The 23,988-nt window shown below is 37.9% G+C and overlaps 1 protein-coding gene across 10 annotated transcripts in view; it reads left to right on the top strand.

The window, feature by feature from the left end:
- Positions 1 to 23,988, top strand: part of PRRC2C (proline rich coiled-coil 2C) — a 99,853-nt gene that overhangs the window by 56,321 nt on the left and 19,544 nt on the right. For 9 of the 10 annotated variants that reach the window (XM_079935424.1, XM_079935422.1, XM_079935423.1 and 6 more), the window contains exons 16-24: positions 155 to 2,407; positions 4,647 to 4,855; positions 9,175 to 9,329; positions 10,386 to 11,199; positions 11,618 to 11,703; positions 17,023 to 17,211; positions 17,351 to 17,602; positions 18,795 to 18,887; positions 21,963 to 22,064. In XM_079935424.1, the coding sequence (XP_079791550.1) occupies positions 155 to 2,407; positions 4,647 to 4,855; positions 9,175 to 9,329; positions 10,386 to 11,199; positions 11,618 to 11,703; positions 17,023 to 17,211; positions 17,351 to 17,602; positions 18,795 to 18,887; positions 21,963 to 22,064 (4,153 nt within the window). The remainder of the gene's footprint in view (positions 1 to 154; positions 2,408 to 4,646; positions 4,856 to 9,174; positions 9,330 to 10,385; positions 11,200 to 11,617; positions 11,704 to 17,022; positions 17,212 to 17,350; positions 17,603 to 18,794; positions 18,888 to 21,962; positions 22,065 to 23,988) is intronic. The other variant, XM_079935425.1, reaches the window with a different exon arrangement.

Here is a 23,988-nt window from a genome sequence, read left to right as displayed (position 1 = left end):
TGCACTAAACTTTTTATAGAGACATATAAAGCTCTTTATGATTAGAATCCATTTTTTTCTTTTTAAATTAGAGGGGTTATTTTGCTGTACATGTACCTGTGAGAAAGATTTTTGCCTTGATGGCTGTTATTTCTTTGAATTCTCCTTATCATAGGCCTGAAGCCCCATTGGATCAGGAACAGATAACTGCTGCTTATCCAGTAGAACATAGTCAGTTAGAGGCTCATCCAAAAGCAGACTTTGTCAGAGAATCAAGTGAGACAGAAGTACAGAAGTTTTTAAGCAGATCAGTGGAAGACATTAGACCTCATCATACTGACACAAATAATCAGCCTGCTTGTTTTGATGTACCTGATCAAAAGACTGTATCCACTCAAGAAGAGCGAATTTCAGCTGGAGAAAGTCAGCCTGCCCGGAAAAGAAGTGTTTCCCATGGATCTAACCATACTCAAAAATCAGAGGAGCAGAGAAATGAGCCATCTGCAAGCATTCCTAAAGTAACTAGCAGATGCATTGATTCAAAAGAACCAGCAGAAAGGTCAGAGGAAAAACCAAAAAAAGAGGGCTTTATACGATCTTCTGAAGGACCAAAACCTGAAAAACTGTATAAATCTAAATCGGAAACTCGTTGGGGCCCAAGGCCTAGCTCCAACAGAAGAGAAGAAGGTAATGATAGGCCTGTGAGAAGATCAGGTCCTATTAAAAAACCTATACTTAGAGATATGAAAGAAGAACGAGAGCAAAGGAAGGAGAAAGAAGGAGAAAAGGGAGAAAAGGTCACCGAAAAAATGGCAAAACCTGAAAAGACAGAAAAGAAAGAGCCTCTTCCTCCACCCCCACCACCTGTAACACCGCTTCAGCCACAGTCGGTTCCACTGCCACCTCAACCAGAACCAGAGAAATTTCCTTCAGTAGAAACTTCACCTTCAACTTTGGTGCAAAAGCCACCTCAGGATACTGAGAAGCCTTTGGAACCTGTAAGTAGTGTTGAGGTAGAGCCTGCAGCTAAAACTGTAAACCAGCAAACTGTCCCAGCACCAACAGTCAAGGAAGAAAAGCAACCTGAGAAAGTCATCAGCAAAGACCTTGTTACAGAGAGGTCTCGACCAGATTTAAGACCAACCGCTAAGAAAGAATCAGCTTTACCCCCTAGGGCCTATTGGAAAGAAGCTAGAGATAGAGATTGGTTTCCAGATCAAGGGTACAGAGGTCGAGGCCGAGGTGAATATTACTCCAGGGGGCGAAGCTATAGAGGCTCTTATGGAGGGCGTGGCCGGGGTGGTAGAGGACACACTCGAGACTATCCTCAGTATAGAGACAGTAAGCCACGAGCAGAGCATGTGCCCCCAGGGCCCCTCAGACAGCGAGAAGAAAGTGAAACACGAAGTGAGAGCTCTGATTTTGAAGTAGTTCCCAAAAGAAGAAGACAGCGAGGTTCAGAGACTGACACGGACAGTGAAATTCATGAAAGTGCAAGTGACAAGGATAGTTTAAGCAAAGGTAAACTTCCCAAAAGAGAGGAACGGTCTGAAAACAAAAAACCTGTAAAGCCTCCATCTTCTTTCAAGCCTGAAAATCATGTCCGAATAGATAGTAGACCTCTAGAAAAACCTTTTGTAAGGGATGATGATAAATCTAAACCAGGCTTCCTTCCTAAAGGAGAGCCTACAAGGCGAGGCAGAGGGGGAACATTCAGACGTGGTGGAAGGGATCCTGGAGGTCGCCCGTCACGCCCTTCCACTTTACGAAGACCTGCTTATCGGGACAATCAGTGGAACCCAAGGCAGGCAGAAGCTCCTAAACCAGATGATGGAGAGCCACCAAGAAGACATGAGCAGTTTATTCCTATGCCAGCAGATAAACGGCCTCCAAAATTTGAGCGAAAATTTGACCCAGCTAGAGAGAGGCCCCGAAGGCAGCGTCCTACCCGACCACCGAGGCAAGATAAACCTCCCCGATTTAGACGGCTAAGAGAGAGGGAGGCTGCTTCAAAAACCAGTGAGGTGGCAGTGCCCACAAATGGCACAGTTAGTAATGTGGTTCAAGAACCAGTTAATACTGCTGGGGATGTTTCTGGGAATAAGACACCAGACTTATCTAATCAGAACTCTTCAGATCAGGCAAATGAAGAATGGGAAACAGCTTCTGAAAGCAGTGATTTCAATGAGAGGCGTGAAAGGGATGAAAAAAAAAATGCTGATTTGAATGCACAAGTGGTTGTGAAGGCTGGAGAGAATGTTTTACCTCCAAAAAGGGAAATAGCAAAGAGAAGTTTTTCTAGTCAGAGACCTGGCATAGATCGCCAGAATCGGCGTGGCAACAATGGTCCACCCAAATCCGGAAGGAATTTCTCAGGTCCTAGGAATGAAAGAAGAAGTGGCCCACCATCAAAAAGTGGAAAACGAGGGTGAGTATTTTGTGTTAGATATAATTACTTACGCAACTTCTCTTTTTTTTTTTTTTGGCCGCCATGCGGCTTGTGGGATCTTAGTTCCCTGACCAGGGATTGAACCTGGGCCCTCGGCAGTGAAAGCACAGAGTCCTAACCACTGGACCACCAGGGAATTCCCTAGTTTTGTACCTTTAGCGAAGCTAAAAGTATACTTCTTGGTTGAACTGTGCAAAGGAACTAGTCTATAGAGGGCCAAGACATTCTTCTCCTAGAATTTTTTTCTATTCTAAAAGTGTAAGGGTGCTTGAGAAAGAGGTTAGTGTGTCTCAGGAGTCTGCCTGTTGTTACGTTACATTTCCCAAAAGAGTCCTGTTAGGAATTTGTAGGTTTGGGAAAATCTACACACCTAGGGCAGGACCTATACAGTGTCTTCCATTTGGTAAATCATCTTACTGATGATGAGCAGCCTGCCTTTCTTTCTTGGTTTCTCTTTGGAAAACTGGTGCTCACAGGTGTCCTCTGGGACTTAAATTAATATGTTGTAACCATATACAGTCACTCTGTACTGGTTTCTGGAGAGTGAATGTTGAAAGTTAAGGATAAATTATATTCCTCACTCAAGTTGCAAACCTACAATAAATGATCCAGCTTAGAGAGAGGCCTAGAAAGCAAAGTCCTGCCCAACCACCAAGGCCACCAGTAACATAAATGCCATGTCATTGGTGGTGTTTTTAAAAGAATTTTTCTCAGCTATGCTAAACTTGGTCTGTTTTTTTAAATATTAAAATGTTGGTTATAGTAAATTATTATTATTATGTTTAGTATTGGGAAACATTATAAAGTAGCGTTATTCCTAGTTTTAAATCTAGACTCTGGTATTTACTAGTGGTATAAACTCTGCTTCCTCACCAGTAAAAGGGGGAGAAAGTAATAGTACTTATAAAAATGTGTGAAGATTTAGTGACATGATATTTGTGAAACACTTAATGTAACACCTGGTATATAGTAAGCAACTATTATTATGGCCTGCCCGTTTGTTCTTTTTTTTTTAAAACCAATTCCCAGATTTGCAGCCTGAGCTGGTAGGAAATTTATTCAGGCAAAGTATCTTAATCTGCATTGGTTAGTTACTGACACTTAGCATTTCAGGTTACTATACCAGTCAGCGAAAATATTTTTGCTTTCTGATAACTTAGACGAAGTTCCAGGGAAATAATACTACCAGTTGTGTTTGAGTACCTGCTTAACACAGAATTTAAATCTCCCTTTAAAAGTCAAAAGAATAGGATAACATATAAGTTAAAATAACAACGTATCAATAGTTGTTGACTGTAACCAAACTATTAGAATTTCAAGTAATAATACTCAAGGGAAAAATTGATCAGATTTGTGTGCACTGTAGATCTCAACTACTTAGCAAGACTTTTGTGCTATGTAGATGATAACAACTTTGAACCTGCAGAAATAGCAGTTACTGGCTGTAGTGAAATGAATGTTTTGCAAGAGTCCCATTTAGAAGAAATGAATTCATTCTTCACCTGTTTGAGGTCATGCTTTTTGTCAGGCTCTTGTTAAGCTTTTATCTTGAGTAATACTATAGACTGAGCTGGAAATGAATTGGTAAGGCCATTTTTCATGGTGTATTTTCATGAAGTTTTTATAAAATGAACCCAAGAAAAGAATCTGTTAGGTAAAAAAAAAAACCCTGTAGAAATACCTTTGGTTTTGTGACGTGAATCGTTTCCATATTAAAACTGGTTTTTAAAATGTTTACATGTATATAAATCTGATTGAACTTTTAAAAAAAAAACATACTTGTAGTATAAGCATAGAATTCTTTAAAAAGACATTTTCATATGCTGCCCTCTTGTGGAGAAGATCCACTAGTGAATACTTTGGACTAGCTTGGATCACAGAAATTTTCTGCTGTAAACAATGTTGATAGCTCATTTATCACATGATAGACACAGTAAGAATAGACACGATAAGAACCTTCAGAGGATAATTAGAATTTTAGAATTTAATTGCTGGAAAGAATCCTAAGGAGCTTGTCTTATCTCCTTTACTGGGAAGCTCCATCTTAGTGAAGTTGTACCCAACCAAAGTCACTAAAGCTTGTTGGTTTTAGAGTTAGGGTCTTCTATCCCACTGTTATTTCTTCTTAGATTGAACTTTAGAAACTGCCACTAAGAGCATTTTTCTTTTGTTCGGATATGTAGAGGTAGTAATAAAATCTCAAATTATTATTTTGTAGGCCATTTGATGACCAGTCGGCAGGCACAGCTGGTGCTGATCCTGTCAATGGCAGCTCTGCACACCACCAGGAAGGAGCCCCTAATGGTACAGGACAAAAGAACTCCAAAGATTCTACTGGGAAAAAAAGAGAAGAGCCCAAACCAGGCCCTAAAAAACCCAAAGAGAAAGTGGATGCACTATCACAGTTTGATCTCAACAACTATGCAAGTGCGTCTCAGGTCCCTTTTATATATCTATCTGTTTATCTATTTGTTACATTTAAATAGATACTGTAAATAAAGAAGTCATCAAAAAAGAAAGAGTTGGACTTCAAGGTAGAGATGGAGACTGGTTATGAATCACCGATATAGCTTTAACTGAAATAACACCAGCTTTTAGCATAGGCTTGAGTGCTTGATAAAATTCTTGTTAAAGATAATCCACAGAGTTTCACTGTTCTTCTTTAAAAAAAAAAAAAAGGAGGAAATTAACCACGCTACCTTGCTAGACAGGTGTGGGGAAGCACAGAAAACCAAATGTGAAGGTGCTTAGTTATATCTGTACATATTCTGTGTCTGAAAGGAAAGAAATGTTAACCTCAGTGAGTTATGACCTTGATAAAATTGGCATCTAAGATACGATGAATAGAGAATAAATAATAGGATGGGAGGTAGTGTTGCTATGGATAAATGCTTTCAGAAAGCCACAGAGTGATAGGATGTCAAATATGAAGGACAACACAGCAAGAAGGAGATATTTGATGAAGAAGTTAACAAGGAATCTCTATGAGTAGACACTTATATTGATACATGTAAAAATGTGCTATTTGCCATTCATTCAGATGAGACTTAAGCTGGAAATACTGAATAAGATTGAGAGATTTACTAAGTTAAGACCAGATAGTAGTAATGGGAAACTTGGGTTAGGTACTTTTGTTATATCAGTATTAGAGATGTAGATGAGCGTTTTCTTTCATCTAGTTAATACTTATTTATACATACTAAATTTGATTTGGGCCCAGGACTTTGGCATTATTATTTCTAGACCAGCGGTTCTCAAAGCGTGGTCCTCAGACCATCAACATCACTTGGAAATTTGTGAGAAATACAGAATCTTGGGCCCTACCCCAGACCTGCTGTATTAGAAACTCTTGGAGTGTGAAGCAATCTGTGTTTTAACAAGTTCTCCAGGTGATTCCAATGCACGCAAACTTTTGAGAGCTAATTCTAGACTACCATTTTAGGATTCACATGGGAAAGAAAGAAACTTATCTTAATTGCGCGTCTTAAGAATTTTTAGAACTGTGGTTCTTAACAGGGATGGTTCTGCATTTGGCAATCTCTGGAGATATTTTTTGTGTCAAAACTGGTGGCCGGATGCTGCTGACATCTTAGTGGGTATAGGCCAGGAATGCTGCTAAACATCCTACCCTGCACAGGACAGCTAGCGCAAAATGTTAATACTGCTAAAGTTGGAAAGTTCTGATTTAGAGAGAGCGATTAAAGTAAATCCATAGGAAGCTTGGATGCTAATCTTATTGTGGTCCATGAGAAGAGATTAACATCCATCTAAACACTACATTTGGAAAATGACAAGTGAAGATTACAAAAGTCCACAGAACATGGCAGACTTCTCAAATATTTGTTTACTAGTTTCTCTTTTTCCAAACAACTTCTGGAGTAGAAATTTTGCAAAGTATTATATTATTGGATTAACACAATATAAAAAGGTAAGAAGTCAAATTATTTCTGAATTGATAATGGAAATTGAGCTATTAGTTTTAACTTGTTGAAGTTAATTTTAAGAGTCATCTTTAGGTTCTTTTCCTAAAAATGTTCTATAATTTCCTAAAAATGGTCTTCCTAATAATGTCCCATTAGCCCAAAACGTTGCAAAGCACCAGGCAAGAACAGGGTGTTGAGAACAAAGTATTGTTCACATGTCCGTAAATGCTTCATGTAATTGAGTGAACTATTCAAAAGGTTTCTAACGGAGCCCTTAGGCAAGAAAATTAAAATAATGAGTGATGGGGCTTCCCTGGTGGCGCAGTGGTTGGGAGTCCGCCTGCCGATGCAGGGGACACGGATTCGTGCCCTGGTCCGGGAGGATCCCACATGCCGCGGAGCGGCTAGGCCCGTGAGCCATGGCTGCTGAGCCTGCACGTCTGGAGCCTGTGCCCCACAGCGGGAGACGCCACAAATGAGAGGCCCGCGTACCGCAAAAAAAAATAATAATAATGAGTGATGACATGACTATGAAGATGAGCTTTAAACACACACACTTTTTAGTTTAAGTGAAAAACCGAGATGAATTTAGAATTCTGAAGAGGTCTCTTCACAAGTCTGAAATACTGGAGTGCATGACATCCTTAGAAATGTTGGACTAAAACCTTGCATTGAGATGAGCATATGCTCCATTTTACACAGTTAATTTCTTTTTTTTTCTTTTGACAGCTTTATTGGAGTATAATTGCTTTACAGTGTTGTGTTATACACAGTTAATTTCTTAAAGGATTTAGAACACAAGTAGAAGCGTCATAGATAAATCAGAATCAATTGGCTTTTTCCTTTGAAATTAAACTTTTATTAGAAAAACAGAAAAACAGTAACAGTAATAGGTTTATAAAGAGTGAAAGCCAGTCTTAGTATTTATTTTTTGTTTCCCTGTCAGTGTTTCTATAAATGCAAATTTTTAGCTATTTAAAAGGAACTGTTTGCCAGTAGATTCTCTATGATCCACTCCATGGTCATATTCTCTTGCCAGGCCCCGCAAGTTATCACCATTCTGAATTGTATATGTATCATTCCCAAGCGAGTATCTTTTTTTTTTTTTTTTTTTGCGTTATGTGGGCCTCTCACTGCTGTGGCCTCTCCCGCTGCGGAGCACAGGCTCCGGACGCACAGGCTTAGCAGCCACGGCCCACGGGCCCAGCCGCTCCGCGGCATGTGGGATCCTCCCGGACCAGGGCACGAACCCATGTCCCCTGCATCGGCAGGCGGACTCTCAACCACTGCGCCACCAGGGAAGCCCAGCGAGTATCTATTTTTATTATGTGTTTCCCGATCAGAACATATTATATATTTATATTTGCAAAATTAAAATAATTTATTTGAATTGCCTCACCCTTTTCTTATATTTATTGTGCAAACATTATGCCTACAACCCAAAATCACATCACCTGGACTATTTTTATTTTTCTTCTAAGTATTAGTTAATGGATCTAGATTTCTTATACTCACTGGAATATAGAATTTTTTTTTTTTTTTTTTGCTGTACGGGGGGCCTCTCACCGTTTTGGCCTCTCCCGTCGCGGAGCACAGGCTCCGGACGCGCAGGCTCAGCGGCCATGGCTCACGGGCCCAGCCGCTCCGCGGCATGTGGGATCCTCCCGGACCGGGGCACGAACCCGTGTCCCCCGCATCGGCAGGCGGACTCTCAACCACTGCGCCACCAGGGAAGCCCTAGAATAATTTAACAAGATAGCCAGAATAATTGTTAGAGAATGAGTTGAAAGTATATCTTGAATTATTCTTCCACTGGGTTATTATGATGTATGTACATCTATGCCACTTTACATTCACATGGAACTTTAACATGTATTTCATGGTATTTAACAGCTCCACATTATAGACAATAGTCTACGTAAACTAGAGGCATTAAGAATTATAAGACCAGCTTAGTTGTTCAACACCGCGTTGTTAGCACATCAGCCTCTCAGAGCTTATTACATACATCCTTTGAAAAGGGGAAACAATAGTAATACCCACCTCTTAGAATGGTTAGATGCAAATGAGATAAAGTACTATGTAGATCTTTAATAGCACAGCACACATCTTGAGGCTGGGAGAGGTAGAGTTTAAGTGATTTGACTACGATAAGACAATTTTGATTTTTCTTTCTTTTTTTTTTTTTTAATAAATTTATTTATTTTTGGTTGCGTTGGGTCTTCGTTGCTGCATGCGGGCTTTCTCTAGTTACGGAGAGCGGGGGCTACTCTTTGTTGTGGTGTGTGGGCTTCCCATTGCGGTGGTTTGTCTTGTTGCGGAGCACGGGCTCTAGGCGCCCGGGCTTCAGTAGCTGTGGCTCACGGGCTCTAGAGCGCAGGCTCAGTAGTTGTGGAGCACAGGTTTTGTTGCTCCACGGCATGTGGGATCTTCCCGAACCAGGTCTCGAACCTGTGTCCCCTGCATTGGCAGGCGGATTCTTAACCACTGTGCCACCAGGGAAGCCCTTGATTTTTATTTTAAAAAACAAGGCACTACCACTATATTGCTTAAGAAAAAAGGATGTATAATATATCATTCAAAGTAGATAGTCTCAGGACTTTTAACCTGTTTATGAAATTTTTTCATATATCTATGAAATCTTTTCAAATTTTGCTGCTAAATGGCCATTTTATGGTGTGGGAAATGACTTATATACTATGAGTTATGAGAACTAGATCTTTGCCATATCTTTTATTTTTTAATCACTACTGAACTAAACATTTCTATTTATCTTTTCAGTTGCAAAAAAATATCATTTTAAATCTTTTTGTATATCTGTAGGTGTTGTTATAATTGATGACCATCCTGAAGTAACAGTAGTTGAAGACCCCCAGTCAAATTTGAATGATGATGGTTTTACTGAAGTTGTATCCAAAAAACAACAGAAACGTTTACAGGATGAAGAACGCCGAAAGAAGGAAGAACAAATCATTCAGGTATAGCGTTTCAATTTGTTACTAGTTATTTAGATTGTTGCCCAAAATATACTAGGAAATGGTCAAGGTTTCTATCCACCTATAAGGTCAGGGCTGCAGTTATTATTCAAGTTTTGAGAATGACCTGATTTTTCACAACTTTAAACTTTTTAACCAGAATGAGGTAAATTTTAAGTAGAATGTAATCACTAGCTCACCATTTGCCTTAGAGAAGACCATCTTTACTTTATTTCAAAATATATCTTATTTGCCCCATCATACTTCATTGCAGAGTTAGGGTTAATTTTAAATCATCTTGGAAACTTAATGAATACAGCTGCCATGATCTCTAATAACTTGCAGATTCTTGACCTATACAAGTTTCTGTTGTAATCTAAATTAGTTCTTTGAAATACATAGTATGAATCACGATACATTATTTCCTTTAGATCAACCCAACACCCATTTTACTAAATGCTGACAGAGGATAAAAATAAATAGAGCACATAGGTCATACCGATAAAGAGCCCTAACAGGTGAGAGGCTTAAAAGCAGGAAACACTGTAAAAATCCTATGTGGTTGGTAATATTGAGTTTAATTGGATATAATTCTTGGGACTAGATATTTTCAGAAGTCATTTATTTGTTATTATTGTTTAGGAAGATACATTGGTGTGTGTTTTATATAGCATAATACCTAGCAACACTCCCAGGATTAATGCTTCTGTGGCAAACATGAGTTGAGTGAAGTCAGTAATTTTTTGTCAGGTGGGGTCAGATTTTGCTGCCAAATGAATTTAGTGCGAATTTCCTTAATTTCTTTAACTTCAGAATAGTGGAAAAGAGATTGTGGACCTGTATGTCAAGAATATATAATACATATTTGTCTTTTTTCCCCTATAGCATCTTGTAATTTAAAATCTCATTGGCAACCTTGATGTTTTTATTCTATCAAGTAGCTATTTTGTAAAGTAAAGGAGCTAAATTAGCAGTAGATAGCTTTGTTGGAATGTCTGTGTATGAACTATTACTTTCAGCTGTGTTACTGACACAAATGATTCCTGCAAATTTTTTAAGGTCTGGAATAAAAAGAATGCAAATGAAAAAGGAAGAAGTCAGACTTCTAAGCTCCCGCCAAGATTTGCCAAAAAACAGGCTACGGGAACCCAGCAAGCACAGCTTCCAGCTTTGGCTCTAGCCTCAGCTCCAGGTCCAGGTTCAGCCTCAGCTCCAGGTTCAGCCACAACCTCAGCTCCAGTTCCAGCCTCAACCCCAGCTCCAGTTTTAGCATCACCCTCGGCTCCAGTTCCAGCCCCATCTGCAGTCCCAGTCTTTACCTCCACCTCAGCTCCACTCCCAACCTTAGCCTCAGCCTCAGCTCCAGTTCCAGCCTCCACCTCAACTACAGCCACAGCCTCTTCTCCAGCTCCAGCTCCAACCCCAATCCTTGCCTCTGCTTCCACCCCAGCCTCTGTCCCCATCCTTGCCTCAGCCTCAATTCCTATCCTTGCTTCAGCTCTATCACCAGCTTCAGCTCCACCTCCAGCCACCTCAGCCCCAGCTGCCCCCACCTCAGCCCCGACTGTCCCTGCCTCAATCCCAGCCCCAACCCCTGCCCTAGTCCAAGTCTCAGTCCCAGCCCCTACTGCCCCAGCCCAGACTCAGGGACAGACTCACAAACCAGTCCAGAGTCCACTACAGACTACAACACAGTCTTCAAAACAGCCACCTCCTTCAATTAGACTGCCTTCAGCTCAGACACCTAATGGCACAGATTATGTAGCCACAGGAAAACCCATCCAGACCCCACAGTCACATGGCACTCTTACAACTGAATTATGGGATAACAAGGTGGCCCCACCAGCTGTGTTGAATGACATCTCTAAGAAATGTAAGTGTGCAACAGGAAGTGAGGGGTGGGATATGGCATGGGAATTGGGGGTTTGTTTTCAATTTTATTTATATACTCAGTATGTTTTTTCCTAGGCATTTCTTTTTGTCAGTAGGAAGCAGTAACAGTAATCTTTTCTTAGCTTCCTTTCTTAACACCTTTGTTTCTAAGACAAGTGTGTTATATTTTTAACAGCCATATTTTATGGACACAACTTTGTGTTGATAAAACAATGGTACAATGTTTTGGAGGAGATTATATTTATTTTGGTATGCAAGAATCTCTTTAAGTATTATATACCATGTGAAAAGTCATTGTTTTATTATCTAGCTACCATTAAAAGAAAGGGTTAAATGGATTAAAGATTATTAGCCTCTAAATTTTAATGGTCATATTTCCTGTGGCTTCTCCTTCTCAGTAGGTCCCATTAGTCCACCGCAGCCACCTTCAGTCAGTGCATGGAATAAGCCCCTAACATCATTTGGATCAGCTACTTCATCAGAGGTAGGAACAGACTTAATAATGGCTTTTGTGGGGTTAGTGTGGCAGAGTTTCCTTAAAACAGTTTTTCAAACTTTGGCATGCATCAGAATCACCTGGAGAGCTTATTAAAGTAGATTGCTGGGACCCATGCCCAGAGTTTCTGATTCATTAGTTCTGGGCTAAGGCCTGAGTACATTTCTTATAAGTTCCCAAGTGATGTTAATGCTACTGAATCTCAACAGTTATAAGCTGCTTCTCACCTTTAGACATATTAAGGTTAACATTTTAAAAGTTCTAGCTTTGTGACACAGAGAGTATAAGTGCAATTACTATTTTCTGGACTGTTCTATGTTTTTAATGATATGCACGTTTGAATAATCAGTATAATTACCTAGAAGCAGAGTTTCCGGGAGGTTGTTCTAACGTAATTTCTCAAACACGCAGTATTGGTAATTGACTATTTAGGCCAGCAATTCTTCATTCATTGAACAAACATTTATTGAGCACTTGTGATGGTGTCAGGCACTGTCCTAACCTGTGGCCTTAGAAAAAGTGGGTGGTGGTGTGAAAACAGAATAAAAACCCTGTGCTCATGGGGCTTCCATTGTAGTTGGGGAGAACCAACAATAAACAACACAGAGAATGTTAAATGGTGATCAGTGCTGAGGAGAAAAGCAAAAGCAAGGAAGGTGTATAAGGAATTTCCCAGGCGGTGTGGAGACAGCTTAAAATAGGGTGGCCAGAAAAGGCTACTTAGGTGACACTTGAATTAAAGACTTGAAGGAGGTAAGAGAGCATGCTATTCAGTTGTCTGAGGAAAAGTGAATTCCTGGTTCAGAGAATAGTAAATACAAAACCCTAACACAGGAGCATGCCTGGTGTGTTTGAAGAGGTCCATATGGCTGGATTGAAGTAGGGATGAAAAGAGAACAGATGAGGTTGGAAAGATAATAGGTGGAGGATCCGGTAGGGACTTCGGGCATGGTAGGAAGACAGTAGATAGTTTTGAGAAAAAGAGTGACAGCATCTGACTTTTTAAAAGACTATTCTAAGTAGTCTGTTAAGAACAGTCTGTGGGAGCAAAGAAGAGATGGTAAGATGCTGTTGCAATAATCAAATGATGATAGCTTAAACCAGGGAAGTGACATTAAAAGTGATCAGAGGGCTTCCCTGGTGGCGCAGTGGTTGAGAGTCCGCCTGCCGATGCAGGGGACACGGGTTCGTGCCCCGGTCCGGGAAGATCCCACGTGCCGCGGAGCGGCTGCGCCCGTGAGCCATGGCCCCTGAGCCTGCGCGTCCAGAGCCTGTGCTCCGCAACGGGAGAGGCCACAACAGTGAGAGACCCGCGTACCGCAAAAAAAAAAAAAAAAAAAAAAAAGTGATCAGAAATGGTTGGTTTCTGGGTATTTGAAGATAGAGCTCATAAATTTACTGATGAATTAAATGTGATATGTGAGAAAAGGGAGTCAGTTATCTCCAAAGCTTTTGACTTGAGCAACAAAAGGGATAGAGTTCCCATCAGTTGAGATTGGGAAGCTGTAAAATGAATCATCATTGGGGAAGAAGATCAGGGAATTCAGTTTTGAACTTGTTAGATTTAAGATGTTTATTACACATCTAAGTGGAAATGTCAAGTAGGTAGTTGAATATAAGAATTTGTAGGGCTTCCGTGGTGGCACAGTGGTTGGGAGTCCGCCTGCCGATGCGGCGGACACTGGTTTGTGCCCCGGTCTGGGAGGATCCCACATGCCACAGAGCGGCTAGGCCCGTGGGCCATGGCCGCTGGGCCTGCATGTCCAGAGCCTGTGCTCTGCGGCGGGAGAGGCCACAGCAGTGAGAGGCCCGCGTACCACAAAAAAAAAAAATTTGTAGTTTGTAGAATTTTGTAGAATTTGTAGTTCAGAGAAGATAGTCTAGTTTGACTACATAAATTTGTAAGTCTTTAGATGGTGCTTAAGTGATGACGTTGGTTGAGGTCACGAAGGGGGAATGAGTTATAAAAGTAGTTAGAAAAAGAGAAGAGAAACAAAAACCGAGTCCCAACTCAGGGAGTTGCGGGAGATGGAGAAGCTAAGTGATGAGAAAAGTGTCCTGGAATCCAAATGAAAGATGAGTTTAAAGAGGGATAAATCAAGTGTGTCAAATGCTGCTGGAAAGTCAAGTAAGACAGACCCTGAGAATTGACAGTTGGCATTAACAATGTGGAGGTCACTGGTGACTTTGACAAAAAAAATGTTGGTGGAGCACTTGGTGCAAAAGCCTGGTTAGTGTGAATTTAAGAGAAAATGGGAGAAAAGATGAGTACAGTCGTCCCTCAGTATCGCAGCGGGATTGGTTCTAAGATCCCCCACAGATACCAGAGTCGAATGATGCTCAAGTCTCTTGTATAAAATGGCACGGTATTTGCATATATTTATCTCTAGATTACTTGTAATACCTAATACGATGTAAACGCTATGTAAATAGTTGCCGGTGTGCAGCAAATTCAAGTTTCACTTTTTGGAACTTTCTCGGGTGTTTTTTTGGTTTTTTTAATCCAGGGGCGGTGGAGCCCATGGATGCTGAGGCAAGGCTGACTGTGTAGAGAACCTAGAGTAGTTTTGCCATAAAAGGGGAGCAGAGAAATGTCAAGGAAGATACAGTTAAGAGATTTTGTTTTTCTTCTTTTTTCCTTTCAGGGAAGTCTTCCTGTTGTTCCCTACCCCCAGTTCAGCTTTCTGACTTAGGTCTGGAGTAGGCCTCATCATCTGTTTTGATTTTTTTTAAGTTCTACAGAGAACTCTTTGTAAAAATAGAATTAAGAATCACTGGATTCTGTATCTGAGATGCCCAGTTTAATCGTTTTTCCTCTGCCTATTTGTTTTGACATTATGATTAATTAGAACATTTCTTGTATAGAAAGTTGATTTTTCATTACTAATGAGAAGGATGGAGTAGAAAGTTTCTTTTCTTTGTTTTGGATGAGTGTACTGGTTTAATAATTTTATTAAAATGTTTGGTCCAGGTTTTTAAGTTGACATTAAAGTACAGGGACCATAATCTCTCAGCTGCAAGATTTTTGTTGTAGACATTCCACTACAAGTTGATAATACTAGAAGGATGCTTACATTCTTCTTCAGCCTCTTGGAGCACCAGGATATTTTGTTGGTATCTCATTTTTCTCATGCATATTTTTCTTCATCCTCTTTATGTTCTTTATATTTTCTGGATAGAATGATTTTATCATCTCTCCTTGTCTTATCTATATTTTATAGACATTTTTTGTTTCAAAGAATATAATATTGTCTAACGTTCTCTAAGTCCCATTAACTATTTTAACTAGTCCCATTAACTATATTCCTATTCATTTAACTATTTATAAGTTCTTAATTGTTTTGTACATAAAATCAAGAGCTTTCAGTTATTAAGTACTGCACCATTCTCTCTTCTAAGATTAATTGTACATTTATATTGAACTGACTAGAAAATTTCAACATTGACTAAAACAGAGATGTTTATTCTAAGTTATATCAGTACTGTTTGTAGTTGAAAGTGAATGTTCAGATATTAAAAATAGATCTGAATGACATGCCTTATTCCTACTGTTGACATTGTTATACTGATAAATATAACAATAACCTTACACAGTAATTGCCACACTTAATTCAGGGGTACCAAAAATGATATGAAATAGTGATATGATTATAAGACCAAGGCCTGAAGTTTAACTTTGTCCCTAGTTTTGTCTTTTTGTTTGTTCTTCCATGAAAAGGTTAAGTACAGTTTTTGTGGTTTCAGTTAACTGCAGTCAACCACAGCCTGAAAATATTAAATGGAAAATTCCAGGAAAAAACAGTTCATAAGTTTTAAATTGTGCACACCCTTCTGAATAATAGCGTCATGAAATCCAGTGTTCCCACCCACCCATTAGTCATTTAGTAGCCATCTTGGTTATCAAGTTGGTCGTTTTGGTGTGTTTGTGTTCACATAACCCTTACGTAACTTAATAGTGGCCCCAAAGCGCAAAAATAGTGTGACTGGCAATTTGGCTGTTCTCTTACTGTGCTTAATTTGTAAATTAAACTTTATCATCAGTGTGTATGTATAGGGAAAAAAACACAGTATGTGCACTGTTGAGTACTATCTGTGGTTTTGAATGTCCACTGGGGGACATTGTTATAAACATCCTCAGGCTTACAAAACCCCATGTCATCTAACCTTCTGCTTGTCCATCTTCTGCCACTGTTCCTAATACCTGCTGTGTTCCAGCCTCACTAGGTTTTTTTTTTTGTTTTTTTTTTAAATTCCTGACCTTTACACTAGATGTTTGCTCTGCCAGAAACACCTTCCACTAATCCTATAGTTTAGATTCAGTTTCAGTATGACCTCCTAGGGCCTTTTTCTAAGTGGTTTAACCATATTTTAATTTTTGCATATCCCTTATCTAACTTTTTAGTTGTTTATTTTCTTCATCCATTATAATGCAAGTTAGATAGGTAGTGTCTGCCTGGATCAGCGCCTAGCACAAAGAAGGTATTACATAAAGTAGCAGTTTAATTGATGAATGAATTTCTGATGTGTGTGCACGCCATTACCAATCACGAAGTACTTTCATGTATATTAATTCATTTTATTTTCAAAGCAGAAGTGGGTGACACTGGAATTCCTATCTTTTTTCTGTTCCATTAATTCATTCCTTTATCTCTTGCTGGTGGTGCCTTTCTGTATTTGTTTTACATTTGTTTTAAATGATGTTTTACATTTGTTTTAACTTGAGGCTGTGATTTGCCCTTCAACCCAGGGCACTTAAAGCCAGGACTTTAAAACTTAAGTCTTGTCCTAGTTTTTATTTTATCTGTTGTGTTCTAATACAAATCAGTAGGGTTAAGGGAGTGTTCTCCTAAAACATAAACCAAGGTCAGTTAATCTCAGCTGGATGTAGATTGCTTCAGACCTTCTATTGTACTTTTAAAATGTGTGCTATTACATAAATCATTCAAATTTGAATTCTGCTTTGAAGCAAGTATTTTTTTTAAAGTTTTTATCATTATAAAACCAGAGGGTTTTTTTTTTTAATATCTTTATTGGAGTATAATTGCTTTACAATGGTGTGTTAGTTTCTGCTGTATAACAAAGTGAATCAGCTATACATAAACATATATCTCCATACCTTCTCCCGCTTGCTTCTCCCTCCCACCCTCCCTATCCCACCCCTCTAGGTGGTAACAAAGCACAGAGCTGATCTCCCTGTGCCATGTGGCTGCTTCCCACTACTAGCTAGCTGTTTTACATTTGGTAGTGTATATATGTCCATGCCACTCTCTCACATCTGAAGCAAGTTTTTAAATGTTCTCTTACTAGGGAACAAAGAATAGTCAAGAAAGTGGAGTTGAAATTGGAATTGACACAATTCAGTTTGGTGCTCCAGCTTCAAACGGGGGTGAAAATGAAATTGTTCCTGTGCTTTCGGAAAAAACTACTGACAAAATATCTGAACCTAAAGAACAACGGCAGAAGCAGCCACGGGCAGGCCCTATCAAAGCCCAGAAGGTAAATATAGTTCATGTTCCAGATATAATTGTATGAAAGCCACTAACACTTAAGGAGAATAAATAAGTTTCAAAATTGGATTAGTTTTCAATGAATGTCTTTGATCATGATGTGTTTTTGTCATAAACATTGAATTTAGCTTCCAGATTTGAGTCCAGTAGAAAACAAAGAACATAAACCTGGTCCTATTGGAAAGGAACGTTCATTAAAAAATAGAAAAGTAAAAGATGCCCAACAGGTGGAGCCGGAAGGACAAGAGAAATCAAGCCCTGCTACAGTCAGAAGTACAGATCCTGTGGCAACAAAGGAAACCAAAGCAGTTTCAGAAATGTCTACTGAAATAGGAACAATGATCTCAGTATCGTCCCCAGAATATGGCACTAACGTGAAGGTAAGCAATGTGCAATGATTACCAGTTCAGTTGATGCAAGTCACGTCTAAAATGAATGGGGAAAGCAATAACAAAATACTTTTTTTTTTTTCTTGAGGCATATAATTCTATAGCTTATAAGGGTTATTATTTCTTACAGAGAAGATTTTATTTCATGGTGTGCATATGTGATCTAAAGAAATTCCTTACAGTAAATTATTTTTCTATGGCAACTTAATTCTGGACTATTGAGTAGTTCAAAGTGAAAAAATATTTACCAAAGATTAGAATGCTTTTCAGCGTGTTTATAGACTTTGAAAGAATTGCTCTATATTACTTTTTATTTTGTTAATGGAGTTACAGTGGACCCCTCCTTATCTTGCACACTAGTGAGATTCTGAAGTCAGGAAAGATAAACTAAAAGATAAACTTTTAGTAACTCCAGTATAGCCAGTTTTCTTTCAGGGTTGGAACAGATCATGTTTCATTGGTTGAGCACCAGAGGAATGGTTGACTTGCATTTAGGAACTACATTGAATGAAAGATGCATATCTTTAGAAATAGTCATTAAGGCAAGATACACTGAGTGACTTTATGGGGACTGACACTTGTGGGAGTAGCAAATTTATATCTGCCATTTGGTGTTCACTCCAGAACATGTATTCATGGAGAAGAAAGGTAGATGGAATCTTTCATATTACTTGAATATTTTTCTCTTTTTAATTGCCATACAACTCAGTGCATAGAAGTGAAAAGCTTGTGTGATCTAACTCTGCCATGTTTAAAGAAGAGATTCATGATGATAAACAAGGAGTTTATCCTAAAACCTAATTAATTGTGACAACTAAGATCTTGACATTCGTTTATCCATGTTTTATTTTGAAGAAAATAAAAAATCAATAGTTGAAAGTAAGCTATAGATTAAGAACCACACAGAGTTCTTTTAGAAATCCATAGAAATAACTATTTGACACTGTTGACAACCTCCTAGTACTATACAGTATATTTTTTAAATGTATAGGACCCCAGCAGTGGTTGGAATGTGGTAGGTCCATGTTTGTTTTATCCCACTTTTGGTCTTTAAGATTTGAGTCTTAAGATCTGCTCTTCTCTCCTGCTTTCTTCCAAACAACTTTACAACTGTTAGGCTGTTATTAGAAAGTGACTCTTTAATTCAGTTTAAAACGTATTTTTTTCTATTACCACTCCACAGGAGTCTGTAACAGACTATACTACACCTTCTTCCTCTCTGCCTAACACTGTGGCTACTAATAATGCAAAGATGGAGGATACTTTGGTTAATAATGTAAGTAATCAACCTGAGATGTGGCAAGTTTGAATAGGAACCTGGCTATTGTTATCTAATACACACTTTATAACCAATATTTAACTCTTCTTAGGGAAAAAGTTGACAGTAAGTTTGTATTTAGGAGCACTGTAATATAATTAGGGGAAATAGTCAAAGCTGAGTTGTTGCTTTTCCCCTGAAAGTCATCAGCTTTATGTTTAATATACAGGCTTGTGATGCTGAGGCTTGGTTTCATAAGTACTAATCCTATTAACCTGGTTTGGTAAGAATTTTTGTTCTTAGCTTTCACATTCTACAGATTTGGCATTTATTTGGTTGGTAATTTTGTTCTTAAATGACACCTTTTTATAATGCAGTGAAAGGTCATTCACTTAAAAAGACAGATTATTACCAAAGATTTATGTGTTTCATTTTGAATTTAAATTATACTGAACGTTAACAACTTCATTCCTCTTGTGAAGATTGAGCTATAATGTATATCTTCATATAGCCTTAAATGCTCTATTAACACATTATGGACCAGGGGATTTTTGCAGAAACTAACGCCTGTGGCCGTAATATGTCTCCGTTCAAAAATGTGTTAAAAGATGACAGTAAGTTATGTAAATTTAGCTCTAGTATCCCAAAGCAACCATGTTATAATTCAAGACTGTTAAAAACCAGTAAAGTCCAGTATTTGGCCTAGTTCACTAACTGACAGGTGAAAAATTGTGAGCCAAAAAAAAGTTAGGTAACCTCCCATGGAAGAAGAAGAGCATTTTAGAAGTTACGTGTATGGCTCTTGTTTTGGAGAGCAGGTATGGTGGAAATTCATCTGGTCTCTTTTTTATATATAGCCTTCTATATTAAACAAAGGCTTCTTTTAAAAAAATAACCTTTACAGATATATTTAAAGATCTCTTAAAAAGCTTTAACTATTATTTTAGAATAAAAATCTCAATTATCTTTTATTACAATGTCTTTCCCATGTTTTCTGTTTTTCTCTCTAGCATCAGGTATATAGACTTTTAGGTGAGATGCATTAGGGATCATTTAATCCAACTTTTGTAGTCCAGCTGAAGGAAAAAGGAGAGAAAGGAGGAAGACACACATTTTCTCTTTGTGATAAGAGAACACTTTTGGAGCTGATTAATGTAATTTGTCCAACTTATGTTATGAAGCTTCACTTCATATGCCAAATCCTCTTCCCCTGACCTTTTGGAGAAAGGTTTATTTAACCTCTTATAGCAAGTAATAGAAAACTTGGGAAGGGCAGAAAGACTTTCTGTCAATTTACTTCCTGATGTCACTACATGGATTCTCAAATATTGAATTAGTAACATTTCAGTAAGGTTTAACTATACTTGAATCATGCTGTCTTTTCTCACTTTAGAAAAATGTAGAGTATGTTACCTTTTCCAGAAAGTATATGATGCTTTCTGCCAAACAACTCTTTTCTAAAAATATAATTTATAAAATATGAATATGGAAGGGAAGATCATTATTCTCAGAACCCTTAAAACTCATTGAAAATATCCATATGAGCATTTTAATGGTTTCTGTCTAATCTGCAAGGCTAATTAACATAGTGACTTGTACACACAGGACTACTGAAGGGAAGACGACCAGTCTTGGGTTTAAGTAAATAGTCTATATTTGATTTTTAGCAGTGTATCCAGAGTATGTTTGAAAACAAGATCAGTTTGGGTCAGGGAGCATTATAAAAGGTGATAAGTTTGGAATGATTTCACAGTGTTGCTTATTTGTGCCAAGTTTGGTGGTGATTCTGAGCTTAATGTAGTGTTAAAAACAAACGTCCTACATGGGAAAAAATTTTAGGACCTTTTGAAATGTCCCTTTCTAATTCATTAGTCTGGGGGCTCCATTTTATGCATAGAACTTTTGTCTTTTTAAAAATTAAACTGGGGAATTCCCTGGTGGTCCAGTGGTTGGGACTCTGCACTTCCATTGCAGGGAGCACGGGTTTGATCCCTGGTTGGGGAACTAGGATCCCACAAGCCGTCTGGCGTGGCCAAAAAATGAAAAATTAAAATTAAACTGAAAAAAAGCCTTATTTCCCGAGGCTTAACGCACTTTTTAAGGATCTTAGCTAATATTTATTGGTTGTAGTACCTTATATTACAATTGTTTGGAATCTTGAATGTCTTGAAGATTTAAATGCAGGTGGTGTTTTGATTATTATGGCACAGCTATTTTAAAGATTTATAAAATAATCTCCATTAGATTGTCCATAGTACCACAAAGTGATTATCTGAAACCCACCCCCAACAACTCAGTCTTTGTGTTTAAACAACTGACTGAACCATCATGTAGTAGTACAAATCAATCATATAGTAGTACATAATAAACTCTCAAGATCCAGAGACTTAGAGGAAGAAAAGAGATATGAGTAGTGAATTTCTAGTATCTTCAAGTTTCTAACAGTACTTGCCATAATCATGTCTTACTATAGCAAAGCAATTTGGTTAGTGTAATGAGGTGGGGGTGATACTATATATTTTCCTCTCAACATTACTTTTGTTCTTGAATCTAGTTATAAGTTGACTAGGTTGCTGTAAAGAGAATAATTTCTTATACTTACCCTATCATGTTAAATGCTTCTCATAGGACCTGTGGGCCCTGTAAATGGTGGAAATTATATTACTTAGAGCTTTGCTATACAGCGTATGGTCCAGGGACCAGTAGCATCAGCATCACCTGGGAGCTTGTTTGAAAGGCAGAATTTCAGGCCTTCCCCAGGCCAAGTGAATCAGAATCTGCATTTAACAACACCCCCAGGTGTTTTGTATATATATTAAAATATAGGAAGCATGACCTTTGAGTTTTTACCTTGTGTTTGCGACAGATTCTTTTTCTGTCAATTTATGCATAAATAAGCAGATAGTATTTCTTCTCAGAAGTTTTATCTAAGATGTCCAGAATTATCAGTTACTATAAATACAGTGTAACTAAGCAGTCAAATATTCCTCTTGGCTCTGATGAAAATAGCCTTAGAATACATTAGCATTATCTTTAATGGGGCTTTTGTAGCAGACTTAGTTAGATTATAATATGTGTTGCCTACCTTTTCAGGTGCCCCTGCCCAACACCCTCCCCCTCCCTAAGAGGGAGACTATACAACAGAGCTCCAGCCTAACTTCAGTTCCTCCCACTACTTTCAGCCTCACCTTCAAGGTATGTACTACATCCATTTCTAAAGGTCCTTGATTATTGCATGCAAGGGGACATAAGTTAACAATACTCTCGGTATTTTTACTAGTTTTGTGTGAAAAGCAGCAACACTAAGCTGAAGAAATGATGTCAAATTATACCTTAAAATTGTATTCGTTTCTAATACCACATAGCAGTGACTTGATATCCTCATATTTAAAGTGAGGCGTATTATGCTTGTGAATTTTGTCTTAAAGGAGAGCATTTTATATTTCATGTTTGTACTGAGTTCCTCTTAGAGATCTTAATAGTTATTAGATACATAAGTTGTATAGAAAACAACTAACTTGGTGTTGCATGTTTTTTTATCCTAAGTACTAATAATGGTAAGAATGCTAATTTTCTGTCTTTCCTCTAAGTCATGTGTGAATTGAATGAATGTAATGTAATTAAGAATATTTTATGAAGATGTAATTGATTAGATTAATACAAGTGATTTTGATTTGATTTTTGTTGGATAATTTTTGAGTAACGGTCCAAAAGAGTTTTACACAACACATGTTTTTTGATGTCAAGAAGTTTAGGCTTTTTTTTTTTAAATCTCCTATTCTTATAATTTTGAGCTATGTTACTAATACTTTTTTTTACAATTGAGTTATTTGAGAGTATTTTAAATCAGTTGTTCACCTCAAGATTAGTCAGTGGTTAAAAAGTACAGATGTGGAATTAAGTGAGGATTTTTTTTTTTAACTGCATTTATTTATCTCTTTGGTGCTGTTTGTTTAGTTTCATAACCTGGGCAAGTATTTATCCTCTACTGTAGCAGGGCTTTCTAATGCTACACTGGTTGCCAGTGAATCTTTTTGATGATCTTCAGGAGAGGGAGTAACTAAGTTTTTTTTAATAATGTGACCAGTGTTTATTTCTAGACTCTTTCTGTTTGATTCTCCAGCCTCCTGACCACTTGTCCCCTTGCCCCCCCCAACTTTTTTTTAATACCCCCAACTTCTTTTTAAGAAGCTGCTTAAATACAAGTTTGAGACTATAAGATTTTACAAGACAACCGCTTCTGCTTTGTGTCATCTCCATCTTTACCCAGTTCTTACTGTTTACTGCCAGTTCCTACTCAGCCTTTTTTGTTGTTTTTCCACCTGAATGACTGTCTTAACCTGTGTTTCATACTATATCTTACATGTGGTTTTTACCGTTATTCTGCTTAAGGCAGTCTCATTTCGCATAAGCAAATACAATATCATCATTAATTATTCTTCAGGCCAGTTGTTGATTCTTCAGAAAGCCTTTCCTCATTGCCTTTCACTTAATGTTTTTAACACCCCAAAAAGAAATAATATGCATTTGAATTAAAGTAAATTTAAATTAAATTGTATTAGCTTAAGGCTTTTTCTGGTTTATTTTTACTTTTTTTAATTTAATTTTTATTTTATATTGGGGTATAGTTGATTTACAATGTTTTGTTAGTTTTGGGTGTAGAGCAAAGTGATTCAGTTATACCTATACATATATCCATTCTTTTTCAGATTCTTTTCCCATATAAGTTATTACAGAATGTTGAGTAGAGTTCCCTGTGCTATACAGTAGGTCCTTGTCAATTATTTTCACTTTTTTTTGGACACCTTTATTTGAGTAATTTATGAAGTATGGAAATTTCTATTATATGGGTATTGTCAACAGTATACTTGCCAAAAGGAAAAATGAATGTAGTTAAGTAATTATACTTTTTAGTTTCCTTGAATTTCCAAAATTAGAATCTAAATTTTCATGCTGCTTAAGAAATGAAATGAAACCACTGTATATGGCTTAAGTATTATGTAAGATTGATAACCTATAATTTATGTATTTCCCATACAACAAAACTGGTTGTAAAGGCATTGTAGTCTATAACATTGCTCTAAGCTATAAAATCTCAGACTGTACAAGCAAATTGCAT

This window comes from Stenella coeruleoalba, assembly GCF_951394435.1.
Source record: "Stenella coeruleoalba genome assembly, chromosome: 1".
Classification (NCBI taxonomy): domain Eukaryota; kingdom Metazoa; phylum Chordata; class Mammalia; order Artiodactyla; family Delphinidae; genus Stenella; species Stenella coeruleoalba.
This window is presented reverse-complemented; position numbering and strand designations above follow the sequence as displayed.